The following is a 25,264-nucleotide window of genomic DNA, read 5'->3' on the forward strand; positions in this document are numbered from 1 at the left end:
ACCCGCCTGCTCCCGGCTGGTGATCCCGAACACAAAGGCCCCACAGCCACAGTCCCGGAAGTGGCAGCCTCTCCCGGCCCACTCCTGCCTTTATATAGTGAGCACAATGTCACATGACATGGACTATTGGCCAATCCCAGCTCAGCCCTCCAGCTGTGCTCCCCCCGCCCCCGCACACAGGTGAGGGCACTGGGACCTGGGGAGCCCCTGGGGTCTCAGGGGGCTGCAGCTCCTCCCGCTGCCAAACCAACGGGAACTCTAGGCCAGCCCCAACCAGGACATTAGATTAGACTAGATTTATCTTCCAGTAAGACTTCTGTTCAGATGGTCTTTGAAACAGTGATTTACATACCACGGAAGTGCTATCACTTTCTTGGTGGTCAGAGTTGTTATTTGCACCAGTTACATTAAAACAGACAAACAAAAGTTAATGGAAAGCAAATGTTACCTTTTTCAAAAAGAAGTAATGAGGCATTGTTCTTGCAGGGTTTTGGTCTCTTTTTGTTCCCTCAGCTTCTGAATTTACAAGCTTGTGTTTTAAAAAGTAACACTGCTAGATAAAGTGTAGATACCTCAAAGTACATCTGCTCAATGTGTCCAGCAAAACTTCCAGGCTCTGTTCTCAAAGATTAGGCATTCCGATTGTTTTCAGTAACTGATGTGACTTTATCCTTGGAGGTACCCAGTAGCCTGTAACTTACTTGCTTTGATTTCTGAATGCTAACTTTAGGTGTATGGGATTTTGAGGCATAAGTTAATATTCCTCACTTTATAATGGAGACTGTAATTAATTTCAGTCATGAGTCCTCTTGTTAACAATAGGAATAGAATGGGATGTATTTTCATGATGAAGTGTCACTAGTATGCATGAAATTTTCACATCTACCATTTTTAGTCATATTAGTCTAGACAGTGCCATATGTAACTTAATGTTCTCATTGCCTTAAATTTAGGTGAATGAAGGAAGCAAAAACATACGCTTGGGCTCACTAATTGCTCTGCTGGTAGAGGAAGGACAGGACTGGAAGCAAGTTGAAATACCAGCTGATGGTGGTGATCCGTCTTCTCCGGCTCCACCAGCACATGTACTTACCTCAACTCCTGCAGGTACTTCAGTATCAGCCCCTCCTAAACTGGAACATCAACCTGGAAAATTGCAGTAAGTTTCTATGTGTGTTAGGAAACTGAACTCTTACTTAATTAGATCAGTACAGGAACCAGGAAGAATCTTTTTTGCAGAGGTGTCTCCCTCACAACTCCCCCTCCTCCCATGTTCCCCTTTTTAAATACATTATCACAGAGGTGCAGCCATCATCACTAATTGGCTCGGCTTTGGTGCAGAGGTGAGTCCAACTTGGAGACAGGGGAGCCTTGAGAAGCTTCTCACAGGGCCCACCTCTGTGGCACCCTCCCTCGCTACCAAAACCCCACCACACACAAACCCAGCACAGGGGATTTTTTGTTTTCTGTTTTGTTTTTTTGTTTGGTTGTTTGTTTTTTTCCCAACCCTGATTGCCTTTTCTATCTGGTTTACCATGTTTACTTTTGTTGTCAGCATTTTGGCTCTTCTCATACAAGTAGAAGATGACTAGTTGAGGTCATTGCCCAAACCTTACCTGTAGTAGGGGGGATGATCCAAGGAAAGGATCCTTGAAAGGATTAAGTCTTGCATTTTAGTACTGAAGAACATCAAGTGCATCTGTATCGCTGTAACTGTTAATTAGAGATGTATCGGCACCTTTTGGGATCAAGTGATGATTTATGACCATTTTTTTGGCAAGAGCTTATAGACAGTTCTTAAAACTCAATGTGGTGCAAATACAGTCTCCTTTAGGAAATAATGAATTGGAAATTTTGTTGAAAGACTTGAATCCAAGTATTTATTCTTTTATGAAAATGTTGCTGCTTTTGTGTCTAAGATACAAAAGATCTTTTTCCTTATTTCAGAAAGCAAATCATGCTAAAGTGCACTGGGTGCTGTATAGCTGTGTACTGTGCTTTGTAGTTGATCACTGTTTCTGTTTCCAGGCAGAAATGTTACTATTGAGCATACTCCATCTAGATCAAGATGGCAGGTACAGGCTTCCTAGTATTATAGTATACCTTAGGTACATGCTGATTAAAAGTGTTTGAGTGTGGGAGGGCTTAATATTTAGTCTTCTAAAGCAGATACTGAATTATGTAACTACATCTGTAGAGCTTTTACTTTCCAAAGAAAGTAGCCATTTCATTAAATCAATCCTATAAAATTGAAGCAAGAGTGAAGATAATGTTATAATTAGAATTAAGCTGCATAAGTGATGCAATTGCAGCTAGCCCAACAAATAATAGAGATGAGCAACGCTCTTGTCTGAGCTCCTAAATCTCATTTTTTAACGTTTCTATAACAAGCTGGTCTTAAAAAATTTGTTCTTTGATAATGACCCTTTTCCGGAAGAGTCCACAAGTATATTGCATCACTGCTGTAAGAGGAAAGTTTGGTGATGAGTGTTCCTTTCTATTTTGATCCCTTTACGGTCATTGCTGTGTTCTTTAAATTCAACTTTGCATTAAAGCCTGATGAAAGAGCACAGTCTGGCTTCAGTGATAGGATCACAGCCTTTGTATGTGTACTGGTTTTGACTGGAGTAGAATTAATTTTCTTCCTAGTATCTGATGCAGTTCTGTGTTTTTGAGGTAGTATGAGAATAATGTTGATAACACACTGAGGTTTTAGTTGTTGCTAAGTAGCACTTACCATAAGTTAAGAACTTTTCAGTTTCCTATTCTCTGCCAGCATGGAGGTGCACAAGAAGCTAGGAGGGGGCACAGACAGGAGAGCTGACCTGAACTAACTAAAGGCATATTCCATAGCATAGGATGTCATGCTCAGTATATAAGGTGGGGGGAGATGGCTGTGAGGGGCTGATTGATGCCCAGCCCTAGTCCCCAAGCAGCAGTCAGCAGATGGTGAGTGATTGCCTTGTGCATCACTTGTCTGTCTTGTTTTATTTCTCTTTTTGTTATCTATCTTCCTTTTCATTATTATATTTTGTTTCAAATATTTAACTGTTCTTATCTCAACCCACAAGTTTTACTTTACTTTATTCAATTCTCTTTCCCATCCCACCCGGGGTGGAGAGGATTGAATGAGCAGCTGTGTGGTGTTTAGTTGCCAGCTGGGGTTAAACCACAACAGTCCTTTTTGGCACCCTACATGGGGCCTGACGGGTTGATATAATAATCAATCTGACTGGAACATATCAGAAAAAATTGTTATAAGCAGTCATTATATTGGTTCAGTGGTCACTGGTCATATTGCTGATTTATTTGCTCTCAAAGTTGGTGTGCTTGTTCTTGAAATATGTTCCCTGTTGTGCTGTTTATCATCCATGCGAACTTGGCTAGAACTATCGTGTTGTTGTATATTGTAACACTGGCTTATGAGAAGATAGGATTGCTGGTCGTGAAACTAATCTGTATTTGTACTCAGCATTGCTGTCACCTCCATACTTCGGGAGCCATCTATCAGAAACTATAAATAATTACACTTTTTACTTTTTCTACTTAGAAAGCCAATCCATGGGGGAGACACCTTTCTTCATCTTCCCCCTATCCTCCAGGGTAATCACAATAGCTCTTGAGAATTTTGAATATCCTTGGAATGTTCAAACCAACATATTCCTATTGCTCTGTTTCTTGAATGTGTTCCAGGTGTTGTTTAAACAACTATTTAAGAATATCACCTAGAGATCTGCCCCAAGGCTAGATAATTACAAGTGACAGGGTTTGTGGGGTAGTATGGATGAGTATCTAGGACAGTGGGTACCTCCAGTGTTTTGGAACTTTGCCCAGGAAAATTGCAAAAACTGGATAAAACTAGTAAAATATTTGGAAAAAGTATGGTGTCACTCTGGTAATGCCAGAGACACAAATCACTGCAAACATGCTGTGACCTGGCCCATGGTCACCAAGCCCTGTTCAACACTGTTCACTACCCTCAAGGGGAAAAGAAGGTATCTGGATCTGATGACAAAATGACAGGCACTGTAGCTGAACCAGAAAACCAACCAGTGCCAGTATCAGTCGCCCCTATACACAAGAAGAAATGGATGCAAAAGTCAGCTCGTTTAGTAAAAGAGGATGAAGCAGGACATCACAAGGAACAGGAGGAAGAGGCAGAACGAGGTAACCACTTGATCCCTATTCCTGAGTCAGTTGTGGGATATGTGAAACGATTTTAGCTGTCATACAGGTAAGCACATTATCACCTGACAGCTCTGAAGCTGGAATAATGACACTAGTAGCCTGGAATAAGAGGATAGGGAAGCAAATCATCTGGGATCACTTTCTAGGGAAGGGGGCATTGACAAAGTGATTAGAAAAGGGATACAAGTCCTCAGCCTCTGGAGGCAGCTCCTGTCAAGCATGAAGGAAAGGTGTCCCTTCAAGGAAGATGTTATGTATCACCCAGGCAAGTGGACCACCATGGAGAGAGGTATCCAGTATCTGAGAGAATTAGCCATGATAGAGATGATTTATTATGGCTGGAACACCAACAATACGTTGATGACATCATCATGTGAGGCAACACAGCAGATTTTGAGAAAGGGAAGAAAATAATCCAGATCTTTCTAAAAGCCGATTTTGTCATAAAATGAAGTAAAGTCAAGAGACATGCACAGTAAATGCAGTTTTTAGGAATAAGATAGATGTTGTCAGATCCGGATGGATATGCTCAACAAAGTTGCAACTATGTTTCCATCAACTAATAAAAAGGAAACACAAGCTTTCATAGGTGTTGTGGGTTTTTGGAGGATACACATTCCAAATTAAAGTCAGACTGTAACCTTTCCTTCAAGTGATCTGGAAGAAGAAGGATTTAAAATGAGGCCCTGAGCAACAATAAGCCTTTGAGCAAATTAAGTAGGAGACTGTCCATGCAGTAGTCGTTGGTCCAGTCTGAGCGGGACAAGATCTTAGAAATGTGCTCTACACCACATCTGGGGAGAAAGGACCTACCTGGAGTCTCTGGCAGAAAGCACCAGGGGAGACTCAAGGCCGACCTCTGGGGTTTTGGAGTCGGGGATACAGAGGATCTGAAGCCTGCTATACTTCAACTGAAAAGGAAGAATTGGCAGCATTTAAAGGGGTTCGAGCTGCTTCAGAAGTAGTTGACACTGAAGCACAGCTCCTCCTGGAACCCTAGCTATCAGTGCTCGACTGGATGTTCAAAGGGAGGGTCCCCTCTACGCATTATGCTACTGATGCTAAGTGGCTTGTGCTGATCACAAGAAGCTTGATTAGGAAACCCCAGTTGTCCAAGAATCTTGGAAGTGATCATGGACTGACCAGAAGGCAAAGATACTGGAATATCACCAGAGGAGGAGGTGATGCATGCTGACAAGGCCCCACTGTATAATAAGTTACCAGAAAATGTGAAATAATATGCCCTGTTCACTGATGCAGCATGCTGTATTGTAGGAAAGTATCAGAGGTAGAAGGCTGCTGTATGGTGTCCCTTGTGACAAGTTACAGAAACTGCTGAAGGAAGTGAATTGAGTCTCTTTGCAGAGATGAAAGCCCTCCAGCTGGCTTTAGACATTGATGAATGAGAAAAATGTCCAATGCTTTATACTGACTCATGGATGGTGGCAATGCCCTGTGGGAATGGTTGCAGCAATGGAAGCAGAGCAACTGGCAGCACAGTGGCAAGCCCATCTGGGCTGCTTAGTTATGGCAACATATTGCTGCTTGGATAGAGAACCTTGTTGTGGAAGTATGTCATATAGAAGCTCCCGTACCCAAGAGTTGGGCCACTGAACAACGTCAAAACAACCAACAGGTGGATCAGGCTTCTAGAACTGAAGTGGCTCAGGTGGATCTGGGCTAGCAACATAAGAGTGAGAAATTTATGGCTTAGTGGGCTCATGACTCCTCAGGCCATCAAGGAAGAGCTGTAACCCACAGATGGGCTCATGATTAAGGAGTGGGCTTGACCACAGACACTATTGCACAGGTTATCCATGAATGTGAAAAATGTGCTGTGATCAAGCAAGCCAAGCAGTAAAAGCCTCTGTGGTATGGAGGACAATGGCTGAAATGTAATTACTGGGAGGCCTGGCAGGTTGACTATATCACACTCCCACAAACCTGCCAAGGCAAGCACCATATGCTTACAGTGGTGGAAGCAACCACCCTGTGGCTGGAGACATCCCATGCCACCACCCAGAACTCTATCCTGGGCCTTGAAAAGCAAGTATTGTGGTGGCATGGCACCCCAGAAACAATTGAGACAGACAACAGGACTCATTTTCGAAACAACCTTATAGACACCTGGGTTAAGGAGTATGTATGGCATTGAGTTGAGTATACCACATCCCCTATTCTGCACCAGCCTCTAGGAAAATCAAGTGATACAATAGACTGTTAAAGACTCCACTGAGAGTAATAGCGGGGTGGAACCTTCAAACATTGGGATACACATTAAGCAAAAGCCACCTGGTTAGTCAACATTAGGGGATCTACCAGTCAAGCTGGCCCTGACCAATCAAAAATGTATGTACTCTAGAAGGGGGATAAAGTCCCCTGTAGTGCACATAAAAAGTATGCTAGGGAAAACAGTTTGGGTTATTCCTGCCTCAGGCAAAGGCAAACCCATCCATGGAATTGCTTTTGCTCAAGGACCTGGCTGCACTTGGAGGGTGATGTGGGAGGATGGGGAAGTCCAATGTGTGCCACAAGGGGATTTGATTTTGGGTGAGACTAGCCAGTGACTTAAATTGTATCATGTTAAATGCTATATAAAACTGTATATCACCACTTCTATGGTGACTCTATGCCAAATCAAGGGTAAAATTACCAAGTTTAGTGAAGAATTAATTCTGATGCAAGTGAGCAAAGTGCAGTGATGATAGAACTGGACAAGCGCAGCAGTGATGGAAACAGAACTGGCTGTTATGACCCAGACTGGAAGCCCAGGGAGTCGTAAAGTTTTTTGTGATCCCCTTGAGTTAAATTAAAGTGGAATGACACCAAAGGACTGGTTAAAATGTTTTACTTGCAGTAGAAACAATTTAAACTTGGAAAGGGATAGTAAGCGTTGTGGCCTCTTATTGTTAAATCTATACAAAAGAAAAGAAAGAAAGTAAAAGAAAAGGAGAGAAAGAGAGTCAAAGAATTCTGGATCACCACGTCAGGTTCCAGCATTGTCTCAGGTCCAGTAATCTTGTATGGTGTGTGCACACCCAAGCAAAGTTTTCTGTCGCCTTTTAAGTTCATCCTATCAGCTGATTAGCATACTAGATAGAGGCAGGTATTCCACAAACTCATTTCCGTGAGAGATGAGGAAAAAGTAGAGCATGGACTCTGTGCATGTGTTGGGGGGAGGATGGGGTGCATTAACGGTTTTGTCCACTTGAGTTGGTGGTTGAGATCCCCCCCTACCACCTTTACTTTTTCCTCAGTTTTTGTTTCTTGGGCAATTATTCAGCCTTCAGCTCCATCTAATGCTGGATGTTTCTCTCCCTTCGCAATCTTTTAGCCCTTCTTTAAGTGTATAGTCATAAATTAAAGTGTAGGCAGTATCCCAAACATACGGGTTTACTCAGTCAGTGTCTCCCTACTTTGAAGCTTATCTAGGGAATTTGTCAATGCAACCACTAGGGAGTGGAACCGTTCATCCTCCGAGGCACCCTGCACTTCCTTGGGCAGATTGTTCTTTAGACTAACCACAAAGGGCACAACTGGTCCTTGAGGCTTTCTGTTGCGATGAATATTTGGGGCATTAACTCCTTCAGTTTCTTACAGTGGATTTAGTGTGCACTGTCGTTCTTACAGTGGATTTAGTGTGCACCGTTGTTCCTGCCCTGAAAGACTGTTATGATGTTACCAGAAAGCGGTAATTAATTCACTCTCTAAGACTCAATTTTGGAGTTTTAGAAAGCAGGTGTTCTTTATTACAGTGAAGGACACACAGGGAATAGCTCCTCCAAATGTGTGTGTGTGTGTGAAAATCAACAAGCATTTTTACTACCTTAATAATACATATTCAGTGCATTTAAATAATATTTTTATCATATTCATAACTTTTTTGGAGCTAATTAGCATATGTTAATGTTTGTTGCACATGTCTGTTGGAGTCTTCATCTGGCCATCGGGGGTCTTCAGATGAAGGTTTGTAGTCTTCTTCACTGTGTCTGCCAGTTGATCCTTACTTCTGCGCAAACTCACTCCTGTGGTCACATAGATCTTGTCCTTCAAGGCTGGTCTGGTCTGGTTTTATTGCTAATTCATAGCTTCCTTATCTTTATGTTTCTTTGCACCTGTTACTACAAGGCCAAACTGTCTCAAGTAAGATTATTTATGAGTTCCTCATCCTACAGTTATTCTAACTATTCCTCAGAAGATTAGTATTTGTTCTGAAGCACAATGGTTAAATGGTTAAAACAGCTTAAATTGATCCTGGTAATTCTATTACTCAGATATCTATTTTCTGATAATCTTAGTTCACAGGTATCAATGACAGATGGAGCTCGAAGTCATGGACTGAATGAACTCAATGGACATTTTATAGGGATGGCCCATAGACTAAAGGAGTGATACCTGTGTGTATATATCAGGAGACAGGAAAAGTGATGAGTTGGAATATATTGGAAGTGTGGGACTGCGGCATGATGTAAATGACATAGAATAAGGGGAAGATATTGTCCTGGTTTCAGCTGGGATAGAGTGGTATCTTCCTGGTAGCTGGTGCAGTGCTGTGTTTTTGATGTAGTATGAGAATAATGTTGATAACACACTGTGGTTTTAGTTGTTGCTGAGCAGTGCTTATCCTAAGTCAAGGACTATTCAGTTTCCCATGCTCTTGCCAGTAAGGAGATACACAAGAAGCTGGGAGGGAGCGTGGCCAGAACTAGCCAAAGGGATGTTCCATAACATAAGACATCATGCTCAGTATATAAACCAGGGGAAGCTGGCTGGGGCACAGTGGGGAATCACTGCTCAGGGACTGGCTGGGCATCAGTCAGAGGGTGGAGAGCAATTGCGTTGTGTATCACTTCTCTTTCTTGGGTTTTATTTCTCTCTCTTTTTGTTATATTCCTTTTCATCACTATTACATTTTATTTCAGTTATTAAACTGCTCTTGTCTCAGCCCTTGAGTTTTACTTATTTTGATTTTTTTCTCCCCATCCCACAGTGGGGAAGAGTGAGCGAGTGGCTGCATGATGCTTAGTTGCTGATTGGGGTTAAACAAAAACAGTGCAGAATTCTGTTTTCTTCCCTAGCTGTTGCTTCTGAAATAGAGCATATATCATGTAGTTTCTCTTGATATGCATTAAATGAAATAAGTTAATCTTATTGTTTAAATAGTTTCTTTTTTTCCTCATTTCTTTAGGGTTCGCTTAAGTCCTGCAGCTCGCAACATTCTGGAGACTCATGGATTAGATCCGAGCAATATTACACCTTCTGGTCCTCGAGGAATCTTCACTAAAGAGTATGTAGATATTTCAGTAAATCTAGAACCTCATACTCCCTTATTTCTTCCTTTGAACCTGGAGCAATCTCCATGAACTTGACAATCCATTTATTTAAAAAGCTGACTTTTTGTCCCAGTTTTTTCAGGGGATGGGGGGAGAATGGCTTAGTTAAATTTGAAAAACCTGTTGGGAAGATACGGAGAAAGGTCAGAAAATACTGTAAGAAGCCTTTAATTATAAAAAAAAATAATAAAATTTGGTTTTATATCCAATCTGAGATGTGTAGTACTGCTGTCACATTTGCTGCTGCTCAGCCTAATGGTGGCTATCAACTCTTGAGCACCACTGTTAGCTACCATTGTGGATCTCAAGAATTTTGCTACTCGAGTGTATTCAGAGCCAAAATAAGACACCAGTGACCTGTCTTCAGTTCGTTTTCTTTGGGGAGTTCAGATCTTCTTTAACTGGAGTTCAGTTATGAAATCTGCCAGGATTTAATTTGTTCCATTTTTTTATTAGACTGGGCAGAGCAATGAAGTGTAATGGTAAGAAATCCAGACTCATGTTTTTCTCCCATCTTTGATTTAAAAAATGTTTGTTGTGATCGGGCTTCTAGTAGTTTCCTGTACTTTTTGAGTATTCTGATGTAATGATTGGAATTTAAGCCTTGGAGTGAGGAACTTGGGTATAAAAATGTGTTGTGGTAGATCCAGAGCCCTTACCCTTGTAAATGGTGCATTATCTACACATTAGCATGTATGTTATTGGAGATGAGGATTTTGTCAGGAATCCTTATTTTTGTTCTTTGTAAAGTTATTCCTTTTGACAAATGCTATCATTCATTTTCACAGACCTTGTTAGCTGCTGTAATTTTAGGTCCATTCAAAGACAACCAGGTCAGCCTAACTTGGAATTGAACTCAGAGAAGCAGACAGTGAAAGTCTGATTTTTTTCAAAACTCTTTTTCCTATGGTCTTTGAGTTGAGATAAAATAAGGACTTGAATAGATATCATATCCTATGAAACAGCAAATTATCAGAGAGAGTTTTTTCTTAATTATGTAAGTGTAATGGTAATTTATGCTGTGTTACTAGGCTATGGCAGGTGGAAACCCTTTAGGACTTTGAGCTAACTAATTAACATTTGCTAGTTGTCATGGAGATGTAGCAAAGATTTTTCTGTAGCTATGAGAATTATCTGACAAGATCTTCTTTTTTCAAAACTGCTTTTTTCCATACAAAAGATTTAACTTTGAAATGTCATTTTAAGAGACAGACTATCTGGAGGTTTTTTTAACCATTCTTTTGAAATGTTGTTAATCCTTCAGATGCTTACGGGCTCTTATGTTCAGTTTGAAATTAAATGCTTGCAGATTTTTGTGGAGAGCTGCTGCAGACATTCAGGGAAGTATTTCTTTTGCTAACTTGAGATTACTGTTAAACTACATGCCATGCTTTATAGCTGAGTGACTCATGGTCTCTTTTCCAAGTAGACTAGCGATTGATTCTTTGTGGGAGTCTTACAAGTTGACTTTTCACTTTTAAACTCTGAGTTTCCTTATTGAACAGGGCTAATGCTCATCAGATTACAAGAAACAAAGATAGATAATGAGTTACGTAAGCAAGCAAGACTTTTTCCGCAAAACTTTCTATCTTTAAATTCAATTCACTGTAAAATTTAACAGCAATAGGAGCTTTCACTTAATAGCTTCCTCTGTCCTGATCTACTCCCTTGGTGGACTGATACTTAATTTCTCTTATATATCTGTGCAAGGCTGAGTTACTGTTGTTGATTTCCCGCTTTAGTTTTACTGAGTGGCAGCTTTATTTTTAAGCAATATCCTCTGCTTTCTTCAGAAATATACTTGAAAATTGATGTGTTAGTACAAAGTAAATCACAACTTCCATCATAGATTGCACCATGTTCCTAGTCATCAGCTCAGACAGTGTGTGGAAGAGCTATGTTAAAATTGTTTATTGTTTTAGACTTCTGCTTTTTCTCATCCTATTTATTGGTGATCTAGGGATTTATAAGTGCAACCGTAAAAAGGTGGGGGAGCTAGTTACCAATAATAACTGCTTCACTGAGGCCATGTTCCTCCCATCTGTACCTTCCTACCAACTGTCACTAAGTGTCATTTGGGATCTCAGAGCTGCTGAGACATTTGCATTTTCAGCTTGCAGATAAGGCACAGTGCACACATGTAGTGCTGATTTTCCAGAGGGTAATTTAATGTGTGTGTACTGAGTGCAGACTCACAGAGCAATCTGTGCTGCGTGCAGTTTGTCAGCTGCCATTATGGAGGAATGAGTTCCTTCTATAAAGCTGATCAGTGCAGTTGGTCTGATACCTAGAAGTTTCTGATGTGTAACATTCTCTGCTCACCTTTCTCCTTCTTCCGTGAAATCTTCTATGAATTGAGTAATTGGATGTTCAGATGAAAGCGGATTGGGACAATTTAGTAACAGTAATTGACACCAGAGGAAGCTAGTGTCAATCTGTGCATGTCCTGTTGCACCACTAGATCCTTAATGATTTTTAGGTGTGTGTATAATCCCTAACTTGTCCATTTCAAAGTATATTTTGAGTACAAAAGACTCATTTTACTTTCACAATTCTTCGGATTTTGGCTAACATGAAGTGGAAGAACTACACACTTCTGTAGAAGTGGTAAACTGAAGTCTAACAGAGTTACCAGAGTCTGCATACTTCCAATAATAACAGTTTGGTAAGGCATATTTCTGTTTAATAAATGCTTACCAAGCTCAGGTATCTTTTCTGGGGAGCATACTGCTCTCTCTCATGTTTGTTACATCTGTCTCATCTTTCTCAATTACTGTCCTATGTTGATGGAGGTCTATAGAGTAATTGAAAATATGTGTCCAACCCTTCCTTTTCCAGTTCTAATAAAATATCAATTTGCTTGACTTGTTCTGAAATATGTTTAATTTTATTTACTTTGGTGCTTCTTCCAACTCTACTTGTATGCAGGCTTGCAGTCTTGAACCCATGACAGTCATAACATCGCTGTATATTTTACTTAATCAGTTAAATCATGTGGAATTGGTTGTGGGGGAATTACTTTTATATGTATGTATAACAAATATTTATATAATATGTGAAAATATAAATACATATGAAATCTGATTTCTAGATATGTATATTTTATATATATTTATCTCATACTCATGCATGAGTTTCAGAAACTGCTGCGTGAATCTTGTAATCTAAAAATAAGTTCAATTTTGGCAATACATTTTTAAGTTGACACACTAAAAGTGACTGGAATTATTAAAGCTTTTCGACGTGGCTATGATAGGTCGGACCATCTTTTTTTGTTATTTGCATAATGTATGGAAGTAACTTAAAGCATTTCCTTAGCTTTAAAATATATAAGAAACTATAAAAGCTTTATGTTATGTATTATGGAATATGATGAGCAGATGGTCTGTCTTATGCCTGCCAAGTTAAAACCTTAAGTAATTTTTGGTAGCTTCTAGTATGTAAACTAGGAAAGTTACATTATATCATGCAGTTACTTTTTTGTCTCAAATTGTAATGCTAGAGGATGATTTATATTCAGTGAAATCTGTTTTTTTTTTTCCCCTGATATAGTAGTTATGTTAAATACTAAACACTTATTTTTAAAACAAACTTTGGCTAACATGTTAATTTGGTAAAAGAAGTAACAACTGCAGGAATAACAAATTTACATCCTGAGCTCAGTCATTTTTTAATTTTTAATATCATTTGCTTAAGTATGTACTGAAGCTAAAAATAAATTGAAGCAAGCCAGCAATTAGTAAAAGGCATTATATAGGACATACAGAGCTTTCCAGTTTTCAGTTCTTGGTTCTGGAGTGCTACTTTGTTAGGAAAAACTAATAATACGTAATGTTGTTCTGAGATTTTTGTCCTTTCTACAAATATTTAATGACACATAAACTATTGACTCTCACTCAAGAATAGACTCACTCAAGCAGTAATCTAGTGAAATTAGGTAGCTTTGTTGTTTAATATTTATGTCTTATGTTTTGAAGCCATAGTATGGTTGTAAGTAGACTGATTTTTACATTTATTTTTAATTTCCTCTGCCAGTTTATGTAATGTAACTTTGTGTACATAAACCTTTGTGTACATGCTGTGGTGATGTCTTCATGAAGTGATAGAAGTTTATCTAGGGTATATGATACAGACTTTTGCTATCCGATCTGGAGCATAACAAAAGGCGATCTATGATACAACTCTTCTAACAAATTGCTAGTACAGGTGCAGTTACAATAGCAAAACAGAAGTTTTACTATAGCTTATTTCCCTTGAAGTTGGCAGTGGTCATAGAAATACAGTCTTTTCTGTTTAGCTTCACAGGTGCTAATCTTTAGCATGTTGCTTTATAAATACAGTGCACCTAGGGTAGATGTAGTAGTATAGCATAAAGATGGGAGTCTACTTCTGCCTGTCATTCTGTGCCCACAGAGGTTAGTTTTCTGATGGTAGCTGTATGGGTATAAGCATTCTTCTGGGGTCTTTATAGAGTAGACAAGGTTCGGCCACAACTGGGACCGGTAGGTGTTACTCAATTTTTGGCTTTGGTTCTCTAGTGTAGTGCTGTCTTTCAAACTGCTTATGAAGTATGGACTTATATATTATCTATACCTGTTTGTGCATATTTATGTCAGAAAGGTACAGAGAAATGAATGATAAATGTACTACTAATTTTTTTGTGAGTAATAATTAATTACATTTAATTCAAATGATTACAAATGAAACAGATGAAATACCTTCTGTTGGGGACTTTATAACATGAGTAAGTGTACTTTGATATTTTAGTTAAAATAATTTAGTGCAATTCACAAATTGCCTTGTACACTCACAACTAGTGATGATGAATCTTATGCTTCTCTAACACAAAGTTTTTCTGTTGCTGCATATTCAAGTCCTTTCATTCACAGAAGTTAATGAGAATTAAAAAGATATCACAAGAGGCACAAAATTCATATCAGTTAATAATAATCACTTTCTTAATGTTTGGTTTGACAAAAGAAATTTAAATGCACAGAAGTGGCTAATTAACTAAAGTAAATGATGAAATAATAATATTTTGGGAGTTTTTGAAACAGTTTCTTTGTGCTCAATATTTCACTGTGTTTAATCACCAGGGATGCTCTCAAACTTCTGCAAGAGAAGCAGAAGGGCAAATCCAGTGAATTGAAGCCAGTGGTTTCCCCAGCTCTTCCTCAGCCTACTGCAGTGCCTTCTGCTTTGCAAGCAACAGCTGTGACTTCTGCTTATCCAAGGCCAGCAGTTCCACCAGTTTCCACACCAGGACAACGTGCTACATTGGTAATGCTTCTATTAAGTCCTCAACATTGCTACAGCTAAATATTGCTATGGCTACTTAAGCCATATGAGATTTCCAGAACTGGAGAGATGAAGGAAACTGAGGCCACCCAGATGGCAAATTGGGTCATGTGCAGTTTTTAGTACATTTGAGTGATTCTAAAGCAATGTAATTCGAACTGCAGAGCTCTTGAAACTGTAGTCTGCATGCTACTTTGTGTATTCTGCAAATTGAAGCCATGAAAAAATTTACATTGCAGGCCCTGGAAACAGGAAAGTCAGAGAGGCAGTGGTTTTATTTTAGTCCCCAAACAAGAAGATACTACTGGTTTGGAAATCAACAGTACCAACATTTCCCTCAATCCCTGCACGATAAGTATGTCAGTGTATATTTCCAAACTTGGAGAGACTTGAATCTGATGTATTTTTACTCTACTTCATTTGTTTGCTTTCCTGTAATATATGTAAATGTCCATTGAAGAGTTATGAAGAATTGAGGAAAGAAAGTGTTTAGTGGCTGCTTTGAAGAGCAAATTGCAGCACCTAAATACAGTTTCTATGTTAATTGAAATGTTAAAAATACCAGAAATGATTTTTTAAAGAAGAAATGTCTGTGCTTAAATGCACATTAGTAGAAATTGAAAAGGTGGTGTGGAAAATGGGGGGAAACACCTTTGTGGCTCTAGAACTAAATCTGAAGTATCTTTACAGGCTGAAGTTTACAGTGTAGTTAAAACTCATTCAGGAAGTGATGATTTTCTTTCACTGTACAAAGAACCAAACAATGTACAGAAAGCTCAAACTTAAATATTTTTCTGTTACAGAAAAAATGTTTCTATGATTGCACCAGAACATATATACTGCATTTCATTGTGTTTAGTACTACTCAGTATGTAGTATACATACAATAGATTAGGTATATGAAATAATGTTTTACAGAATCACTTATTTTCTTGCTTTCTGTAGTCACTGATATTTTAAGAGATTCCTCAAAAGTTGACTTGCTTCTGTGAAAAAGCTGGGAAAACTTCTGCAGTGAAACAATACTGAATATGTCTGGAAGGAGAGAGAAGAATAACAAAAGATGCACAGTAAAGCCTGTATTGAGAAACCACTTGGGAATCTGAAAAAGCAGTACCTTACTGAGGAAATATTCTATTATAATTTAAGTGGAACAAAGTATATTCTGAGCAGTATGCCAGCTCTGGCAGAAGTAACAGTGCTTGCATACGCTGGCTGAGAATTAATGCCTGAATATTTGGAAATACTTTTTTAAACAATCTGCTAGAATAGTAGGATTAGTTATATACGGTAAAGTGAAACTGTCTGTATTCTTTAAAACCTGTTGTGTTGATCCACGTTAAGTGGAATAGACTAGAACACTCAGTGGTCTTAATCATATTGATTTCAGGAGTTGGAATGTATCACTTTTTGATACCTAGGAGATATTTGAAGTGAGCAGGAGTCACTGATGGTAATGCAACAATGCTGAAGTCCTGTTTCAACAAAGGGGAAGTATGTTTGCTCTTTTGATATTTAATATGTATATGATCTCTTTCAGGGCACATTCACAGAAATCCCAGCTAGCAACATCCGAAGAGTTATTGCTAAGAGATTAACAGAGTCTAAATCTACTATACCTCATGCGTATGCTGCTGCTGACTGTGACATTGATGCTATTTTGAAATTAAGAAAGGAATTGGCCAAAGGTTAGTGATTTAACCTGATTTACTGTAACCTGTGGTATTAATGCATGGTTTATCTTGTCTACATAATTTGCACAGGAAGTGCAGATTTTTGTATAGGCAGAACAATGTGCAATCAAATAATCTTTTTCAGTATTCTGTATGTTGGACTCAAGCTGTAGTTCCCTGTGATTATTGAATTGGACAATTTGTCAAGATACAGGAAGACAGAGTTGTTACTTTGCCAGCTAAAACAACACTATACACAACTGCAATTTAACACAGGACTACAGTTTGTCCAGTAGGTTTTTGTTTCCTTCCATCCAGGTGCAGCAATATTTAGCTTCTTGATGGTTAAAATCTCAAATTATTAATGTGAAAGATAATATAGGAAGCTTCAAATTAAAATTGGACCAGATGATCCTTGAGGTCCCTTCTAACCTGGTATTCTATGATTCTGTAATTCTGTCCTAGGTACAATGTGAAAATTTAGTTTTGATGACCTCTTTGTTGAATTTACTGGAAAATAAAAGCTAATGCAGCTTTCCAAATTCTGGGTAAGAATGGCTTTATCCATGGTGAGGAAGGAAAGCAAATTTTTAGCACATGCCAGCCAATGTATGGTGAATTCCTCTTGAAGGCAAAGTACTGGTATTAATGTGAAGGAGGCTCATTGAAATTTATATGCTTAAAGCTATCTTAAGCTGTTGGAATAGAAATCTGTCCCACAGAAAACTGGATAATTTTAAAATATACGTTGGTTTAAAATATAATTGGATTAAATTAAAAAATTGGATAAAAGTTATCAGTATTTCTCTATAGATATGTGTGTGTAAATCCCAATTTTCATAATGTCCACTGTGTCTTATTTATACATAAATGTCTATGTATAAGATTAAGAAATTAAATTTTCCCTTTTTGTCTTAACTTGTATTCACTGAAATTACTTATTTAGAAAAAGTTATTGAAGTTTAAGGTCATAATCAAAGATTGTTTTGTTTTTTGCTAAAACTGTTTTTGGTTTTGCTAAAATCAGCTGAGTGTACTGTGCAACAGCATATTTTAATCATTTCAGAATTAACTGTGCAGACTCTAGAATCTTCTTTCCCAAATCTCGGTTGAACAAAGTATGTATGACATGCATTTAAAAAACCAAGAGTATTTTTCAATAGAACATTCTTCAGGCAGGTACTTCATTTTCTTTCAAAATATCGAAACAGTGTTGTTTGCTTAGTGTCTTTTTGTTCAAGGACTTCTACTTAGTTGTGTTAAAAAGCCTGAATGAAAGCTAGGGTGTTTTTTTTTATTATTTTAACTTCATAATCTTAATTTAAATAAATTCTATTATATTTAGAAATATTTGGTTAATATACTAATTTTAATGTTATCTACAGGAAGTGGCTCCAGTTTCATAATTTGTGAAGGTCTTAACCCAAAACCTGTGGAAACTCTTTAGGAAAGCATTGTTTTATATTAGGTTTTTTCTTGCAATTGCCTGCAGTTACTAGCATTTTTCTTTTTCTCTCTTCTTTATTTATTTTGGTATCTGTTTTAATATTCTGTAAAGAGGACACCAACACAGTGCAGTCTTTTTCTAAATACCAATGTCAAAAATGTGGAAAGGAGTGTTTTCATAAAGCTTTGACATCTGTAAGTTAATTTGATCAAGTCACATTTACAGCTGAGTAGTTTAGGCTTATATTAATCTAGGTCATCTTGCTCTTCAGTAACTCACCTTAAGTTAGAGGATTTCCTAAAAATTCTATGTTTTGACTGGGAGATAGTTAAGCCTGAGGAAAAACTTATTTCGTAATGTAATGTTCCTTTTTTCCCATAATACTTAAGGCTATATTACATTAAATACACATATTGAACAAGAATTTAAAGGACTGTAATGAAATCAAATCAGAGGGAGAATTGTTGAGCAGTTGCACTGTCAGACTATTTTTCTCAGAAAGGTTATATCTCTGTCACCAATCTGGTAAGCTATGGAAAAAATTAGTGAATCACTGTACTTTTTCATCACATCTTCTATCTTTACTTATCTCCCAAACTACTTGCAGAGGTTACAGATTTTTTGAGGGGAGATATTTTTCTTCACAGAAAAGCTGGATTAAACAGTTGAAAAAGTGCAGTATGTTTCTGCCTCTGTAGTGTCTTCATTCCCTCTGATGCCAAAACTTGAGTTATTTTAAGCTGCCCCAATCCACTGACACATTTTTTCATCAGACTTGTAAAACTTAAATGCAAATAGAAGCACAATTGAGGTGATGTTGCAAAGTAAGAACCAGTAGCTGAGGGAAATGGAGACGGGCCTGGGTGGGAGCAAGGCCTGCCTTCAATTCACTGCTTGTCCATGGAGCTCTAACTAATTCTAATTCACTGAGAAATGAGGTTTGGCTGCAGCTGTCCAGGAAGAGCAGCCTTCTCAGGAAATCTGTCTGGTTTTAAGGCAGAACTTGATGAATTAGTCAAGATCATGTAGTATGATTGACCTCAACATCTGTAAGTGATTCTTCTGGTCTTAAGTTTCTGTAAAATGTGGAATATTCTTCACAAAGAATAATATTTATTTCTAGCATCTGAGGTTAGCACTACTGTTTATTGAATTGACAATATCTCTCTCTGCCTAAAATGACATGACATCTGTTGCATTTTTTCTGTTGGTAATAGGTTGAGCTTAGTTGATGTCTACTTTATCAGTTGCAGCCAAACTAATTAGGCATAGCTTTTTAAATTAATTTTCATTCTTTTAGAGGAGAGATCCCTTTTCAAACCAAATTGGGGAAATATTGATTACTTTTTCTTTTGATAGGTTTAGCTAATTATGCTGGTGAAAGAATAATTTATTTGTTTATAAAACTTGACTTTTCAATACCTATGAAGTTTAGATACTATTCCAGGCACGCAGATTAATCTCTGCCACTTTATAAATTTCATTTTCATCATTTGTTCCATTTTATGAAATCTCATTTTCCACACTATTCAGGCTGCATACGCAAGTAGTATAAGTTCTGTTTCACAAAGGAGACATGTGCACATACATCTCATAGTACTAAGTCTGTCACTTGGTTAAAAAATTCTGAAGGCCTATTATTTTATAATGAGGAGAAACAGTTTGGGGTCTTTTGATCCTACTGTACTTTTCTGTACTTTTTTTTAAGGACCAAAGTTTGTTTCTAAAGACTCAGGACATTCATGGGAGAATGCAGCTGTCTACACAAGAGGAAGGTACATAAAAAAATCTCACATGGCTTCTTTTTGGTGTTGTTCAATTAGTCCTTTTTTCCAGTATCACTTAGGTCATTTATTCTCAATAATTCATTTTTCAGTTGTGTAACCTCAGTATTACACCAAGTAGTAGAAATAGAATTAATAGTGTATGCTGTGGTAGACATTACCACAATAATGAAAAGTGAATATTTATAGGTCTAAGGCAGTGCCATGTGACACTTCAAGTTTTGTTCTAAAGCTTCATCATTGCTATCATGGTTTGAAAGCTTATAGGTTCAGGTTGAAATGGTAGTTTTCTGAAGCCATGTGAACTCTGCATTCAGTATAGCATAACAGGATAGTTTTAATTTACATTTTTATTGTTGTACTGATTGAGAAACTGAGTGATTTCTTCTCCTTTATTGAAGCATTTAGAGAAGAGCGTGAAAGCTGTGGCCACCTATTGCTGATATTGCCATGACTATAACTTGCACAAATTAGGTGTAGTTCTGAGAATGCTGCATCTTATAAGGTTTAGCTGAAATTTGTAAAACTTAAAGACTTACTCACAGAATCAGGCCGCAGATACTTTCACGCTTGTATAAGCCAGTTAGAGGGGTCTGAACAACAGCCAAGAAAACTGATCCCAAATCACAAGGATCATTGGGCTGTAAAAAAAGAAACACTGTTAATCATCAAAATATTGCACATTCATTCAACTTGAGTCATAATTTCTTCCTGAAAAATTTTTTCAGAAGCTGCATGTGACTAAGGAAGAATCTATCAAATTACCTTCAGTTTTTATATCAGTTTTGCAACTTTACTCAGTTATTATTTTCAAAGCAAAATATAATAATGACTTTGAAAAGTCATGAAAGAGTAAGAGGACCTTTTTAAGTTAAAGTTTTCTAGGTTGTAAGTAGGGCTATGTTTAGCAAAACTCCTGAAAGTATGAAGAACCTAATCCAAACTGACAAAGAAGAGAGCTTGAAAGATTGATGGGGAAGAAATATGAGTTGTTACAACGTATTGCTCTACATCTGAAGGTTGCATTTCTTGAAAATAAGAATGAGGAGGAAATAAGACTAAAGGAAGAAATTATGTCATCTTGGAGGGCTATCAATGTAAGCAGTTCTGGAGTTGGGAGAGTGAATTTTAAGGGTCCGACAATTAGTTTTTGAGGTCTGTTCTAGAAAGTGGTCCCCATGAGGTATGGTTCTGTCAAATTGCAGTAGCTAAGCAATGTCTTGGAGAAACCTTAAATGACAATCTGGGAAAAATGTGTATCATGTATGTTTAAAATGTTATACTTTTTTGTTATGTTTATTCTCTTATACATAACTGAAAACAATATTTTAATCAATACGTTTTGTAAAAATAAAGCTTGTTTTTCATTTGAAGCTTTACTGATAATTGGAATGGATTAAAGCAAATCTGAAAGAAAACATGTTGGTTTCACAGAAATAATGAGTTCAAATAGTGTCTGACATGATCTTTTGAAGTGTCTGCAACTTGAAATGTATTTGAGCATGCAGGAGGTAGAAGAGTCAGTTTGGACTGATGTCAAATAGAAGGAAGGAAGAGGGTGGGTTTTTTTCTAGCTAGCAATGAGCAGTAATAAAACAGTTTGTGCTTTTGTGAATAGATATCCTGATGTCACATCCCTTTTCAGCTCTTGAAAGAGAAGGTTTGGGTACCGAACTTTGGTAAATAGATGGGTGTGAATCCTTCATTGATAAGGCACTTATACAAATGCATAAAGAGGTAAAAGTTGGTATTTCTTGGTATCCTGGGGAGATACACACTTCTGTGTGCCCCTTTATTCTTAAGTGCAAAGTACACATTGCACAATGTGTATTAAATAACTTTTCTAATAAATAATCTGGTAGAGAGCAAAATATGGTTTTCTATCACTGAGGAGACAACTATCAGTTTTTTAAGTCAACAAAATATAGGCTCCAAAGTCACACAAATACTTCTGACCACTGACACATTGGAAATTTTAAAGTAGTATTTTTATTACTGTAGCTTTGGGTGATGATCCACAAGGAGTTGCTCTTCAAGCAAATTGTGACAAAATCTTTTAGTGATTTGACCAAAACATTCTTGGTGCTATTTACCCATCTTTATTTCTTACAAGGTTTTTTTGTTTGTTGTTTGGGGTTTTTGTAGCATGATGGAGAAAAGCAATAGAACAAGAGTTGAAAGATATCTTTAGCCTTTATGGTTTTTGTAGGGGATATTTTGTTGTTTGTTTTTTGTTTTTTGTTTTTTTTTTTTTTAAATATGGGATTGTAGTTTTCCTAGACAAAGTGCCTAGGTTTTCAGAAGCTTTCTTGGTCCCATCCATAATTCCTTTGTATGACAAGAGCAACATAAGTCAAATGAGTAATTTTCTTGTCTTCAGGGAAAGGCAGGCACATTAGCAATCCAATATTCAATGTATATTATCCCAGATATAGGTTGTTGTTGCCCCACACCCTCTACCCCGGAATGGTACTATAGCTTTTATATGTGGCATCTCTTCCATCTTAAATCTTTAATAAGATTCTACCGCTTGGGTCATTTAGATACTGGTACTCAAGAGTAGAAGGATTTTTGATTTACAGAAAGCTTTGCCTCTGGTGCAAGGTTGAACAGCTTTATTATCACAGTGCAACATCAGAAACTACCTTCAAGGTCCAAGTTAACTTTCTTTACATGAATGTGTTACCATGTGGATGTGTAGAAAAGGGTTTTCAAGATTAACCTCATGAAGTTAGCCTTGAAAGGTTCTATATACAGAGGGACCAGCTAGGTTTTAGGCACAGATAAGTGTTCATGTGGTGATATGTGTGTCTGACAAAGAAGTGGATACTCCTTTCTCTCTCCTTGACCCATGTTTTTCTTGATATAACAAAAGATCTACTTGCAGCCAGATCTAGCAATTTCGACTGGTTTGGTTTTACTGGGGGTATTCCAATATGGAGATCTTTTGATGTGGCATTATAGCACAAGACATAAGTCCTCCAGGAGTGTTAGGGTACTTCATAATTATTTGCTGTTCCTGAGGCTTTACCCTGTGAGTAAATTTTCTCTCAGCTTAGTGTTACAGAACTTTATACCTAAGAAGTAGAATGCTGACATTGGAGGGCTAATGTTATGTACTGGTGACTAGCCCGTGCTTGTCCATCCATTTGTGAGGTCCTAAATTAAATTAGACTGGTATATTCAGATTTTCTAGATGGTGATACAGGAGCTGCTTCTCCTTTCACTGGAATTTTGAATGTCTACTTTACACAACAGTACCCAGGTCACTTTTCTTCATACTTTTTTTTTTGTTTAATGGTATCTTATTCACAAGTTAATGTCAAAGACAATTTATGATGTTGACTTCTTCTTTAAACAGCAACAGGTCATAAGAAACGAAGTAAAAAAATGTCTAAGGAATGCTCACTTAAAATTTTTCACATCTTTCCTGCTACTATAGATTCATAGTTAATATTTTTTTTAAAAATGGAGAGGTGGGAGAGAGCCATATGTCTTGGCATAAAATTGAATTGCAGAGATGGTCCTGATAGTTGTTTGATATATTTTTCTGATGGAAATGCTGGTGGTTTCCACTACATGATGAAACATAATGTGGAAGTTTTATGCAGTATTTTGTACTGTAAACTGCTATGATTTAAGGGTAAAATACAGCAATTTTACCCTCAATCACTGAAGTTTACAGTAGGGAAAATATTATCAGATATTCTTCCTGTAACAGTGCTCCTGCATTTTTCACTGTATTCCTGTCCCCCTAGTGGACAGTGACATTTTTGCCAAGAGTTAGGAATGTAATATATAAATCAAAATATAAAATACCAGAATACATTTGATGCCCAAGATACAGGTTTGTTTGATGTGAAATTTTGTTAGTGTGACATAGTACTTGCAAGTTCCATTGTGCTGTGTTAGAATTCTGTCTTCTTATACATAGATTACTAATTGTGGTAAATGTTGCACGTCAGTTATGTAGTTAAGTGGATACTTGCTTCATTCCTCTAAATTTGTGATCGCTTAAGAAGATTTCACTTAATATAATTATCTATAAGGAATTTCCCCTTTACAAAAGCATTTTTAAAGGTATATGTATTACATGCCCTAAATCAGACTTCAAAATGAATTAGTTTTGCTTCTTGATCTGTTCAGCAGTCAGCGGTGGTAGCAGAGTAATGTAACTTTTTTAGTGTGAGAACGATGCATTTAATATTGTGAAATATCATGCATGTTCAGGATAATCTTGTATCAACTGTGGCATATTCTGCATTGTATCTATAGTCTTTGTGTCTGCTGCTAGTTCTGATTTTAGTTAGTACTTCTGGTCTCCTAAGACTGGGAGAAAAATAAAGCAGAGCAAATATAGCCATTGTTTCCATACCTCCTTTCTCCAGAGCTTTTGGGAAAGAATGCAAGTGTACTAAGTTACACAGTAATTCTTAGGCTCACATTGAAAAAACCTAGTCTTCTCAAGGTTATTTTATCTGCTTCTGGCTTGTGCTGCCTTTTTTTGTGTGTAGCTTTGCTTTTAACAACTCTGTCACTCATTATTTTGTAGCATGCATTAGAATATGTTGTTAACCCATTTTAAAGATTGCCAGATGCCTTCACCTTGCTAATTCATACATAAGACTCCAGAAGTCACTGGAGAATAACATACTTCTGATTCATAGCTGAATGAAAGCTGATCTCTGCAGTTATTCCATTTAATGTAGCACGTTACATAAAGAATAGTAGTCTCCAGTATTGTCTCTGTATATTTAGATCCTACAGTAGATTTCTACACAGACAGTAAATATGTAAAGCATAAAAAACATACGGGCTGCTACTTATAAGAATGAGTAGTAATACTAAAATTTGCAGCTTTTTTGATCTTCTAGTAACAGCTAGCAAGAATGTATTTGCTCAAGAGAGATGATACTTGATAATACTCCTTCTGTCCCAAGGGGGAGAAAAGTGTTCTTGCTTTTGTGATTGTAGTTTGAAGATAAGTTACTTTCTTGCAATGTTTCAAAGAAGTATATCTGCTGAATCACTGGAATCTTGCCATCACACAAATGCTGATAAACAAATCTTACGAGCAATGATTGTTGTCTTTTTTTCTTTTTGCAGATGACATTAAAGTATCTGTAAATGATTTTATTATCAAGGCAACTGCAGTTACTCTGATGGTAAGTGAATAATTGACTTAAAAAATGTTTTATAGTAAACTGCCAAGGAGATAAGAGAAGTATTTTGTGAGCCTATATGGAAACATGAATGTGATCATAGCAAAGCTTGTAATTCTTTATCACTTATTGTCAGGCTTTTTTAAGCTCTCCAGGTAAAATTCTCTACACTGTCTATGCTGTGAACTGTAAAAATAAGAACTTACTACAGCTATCATCTGCAGATAATGGTAGATGCTTTGTCAGCAGACTAAAGCAGTTGGCAAGATAAGTCTTCTGTTCTTTACTGTTTTATCTTATTTTCTCTTACAGTTATAAACAAATATTTGTTCAAGTCTTATGCCAATCTACTACCTCAGATATATTCTGATGGCTAATT

General features: G+C 37.3%; 1 protein-coding gene across 1 annotated transcript in view; it reads left to right on the forward strand.

Annotated features, from left to right (window-relative positions):
* PDHX (pyruvate dehydrogenase complex component X) overlaps positions 1-25,264 on the forward strand; it is a 72,650-nt gene that overhangs the window by 27,178 nt on the left and 20,208 nt on the right. The window contains exons 4-8 of the mRNA XM_033010807.2: positions 954-1,159; positions 9,377-9,475; positions 14,618-14,801; positions 16,360-16,507; positions 24,830-24,888. Of these exons, the coding sequence (XP_032866698.2) occupies positions 954-1,159; positions 9,377-9,475; positions 14,618-14,801; positions 16,360-16,507; positions 24,830-24,888 (696 nt within the window). The remainder of the gene's footprint in view (positions 1-953; positions 1,160-9,376; positions 9,476-14,617; positions 14,802-16,359; positions 16,508-24,829; positions 24,889-25,264) is intronic.

This window comes from Tyto alba, unplaced genomic scaffold (genome assembly GCF_018691265.1).
Source record: "Tyto alba isolate M040663 unplaced genomic scaffold, T.alba_DEE_v4.0 Super-Scaffold_18, whole genome shotgun sequence".
Taxonomy (NCBI): Eukaryota; Metazoa; Chordata; class Aves; order Strigiformes; family Tytonidae; genus Tyto; species Tyto alba.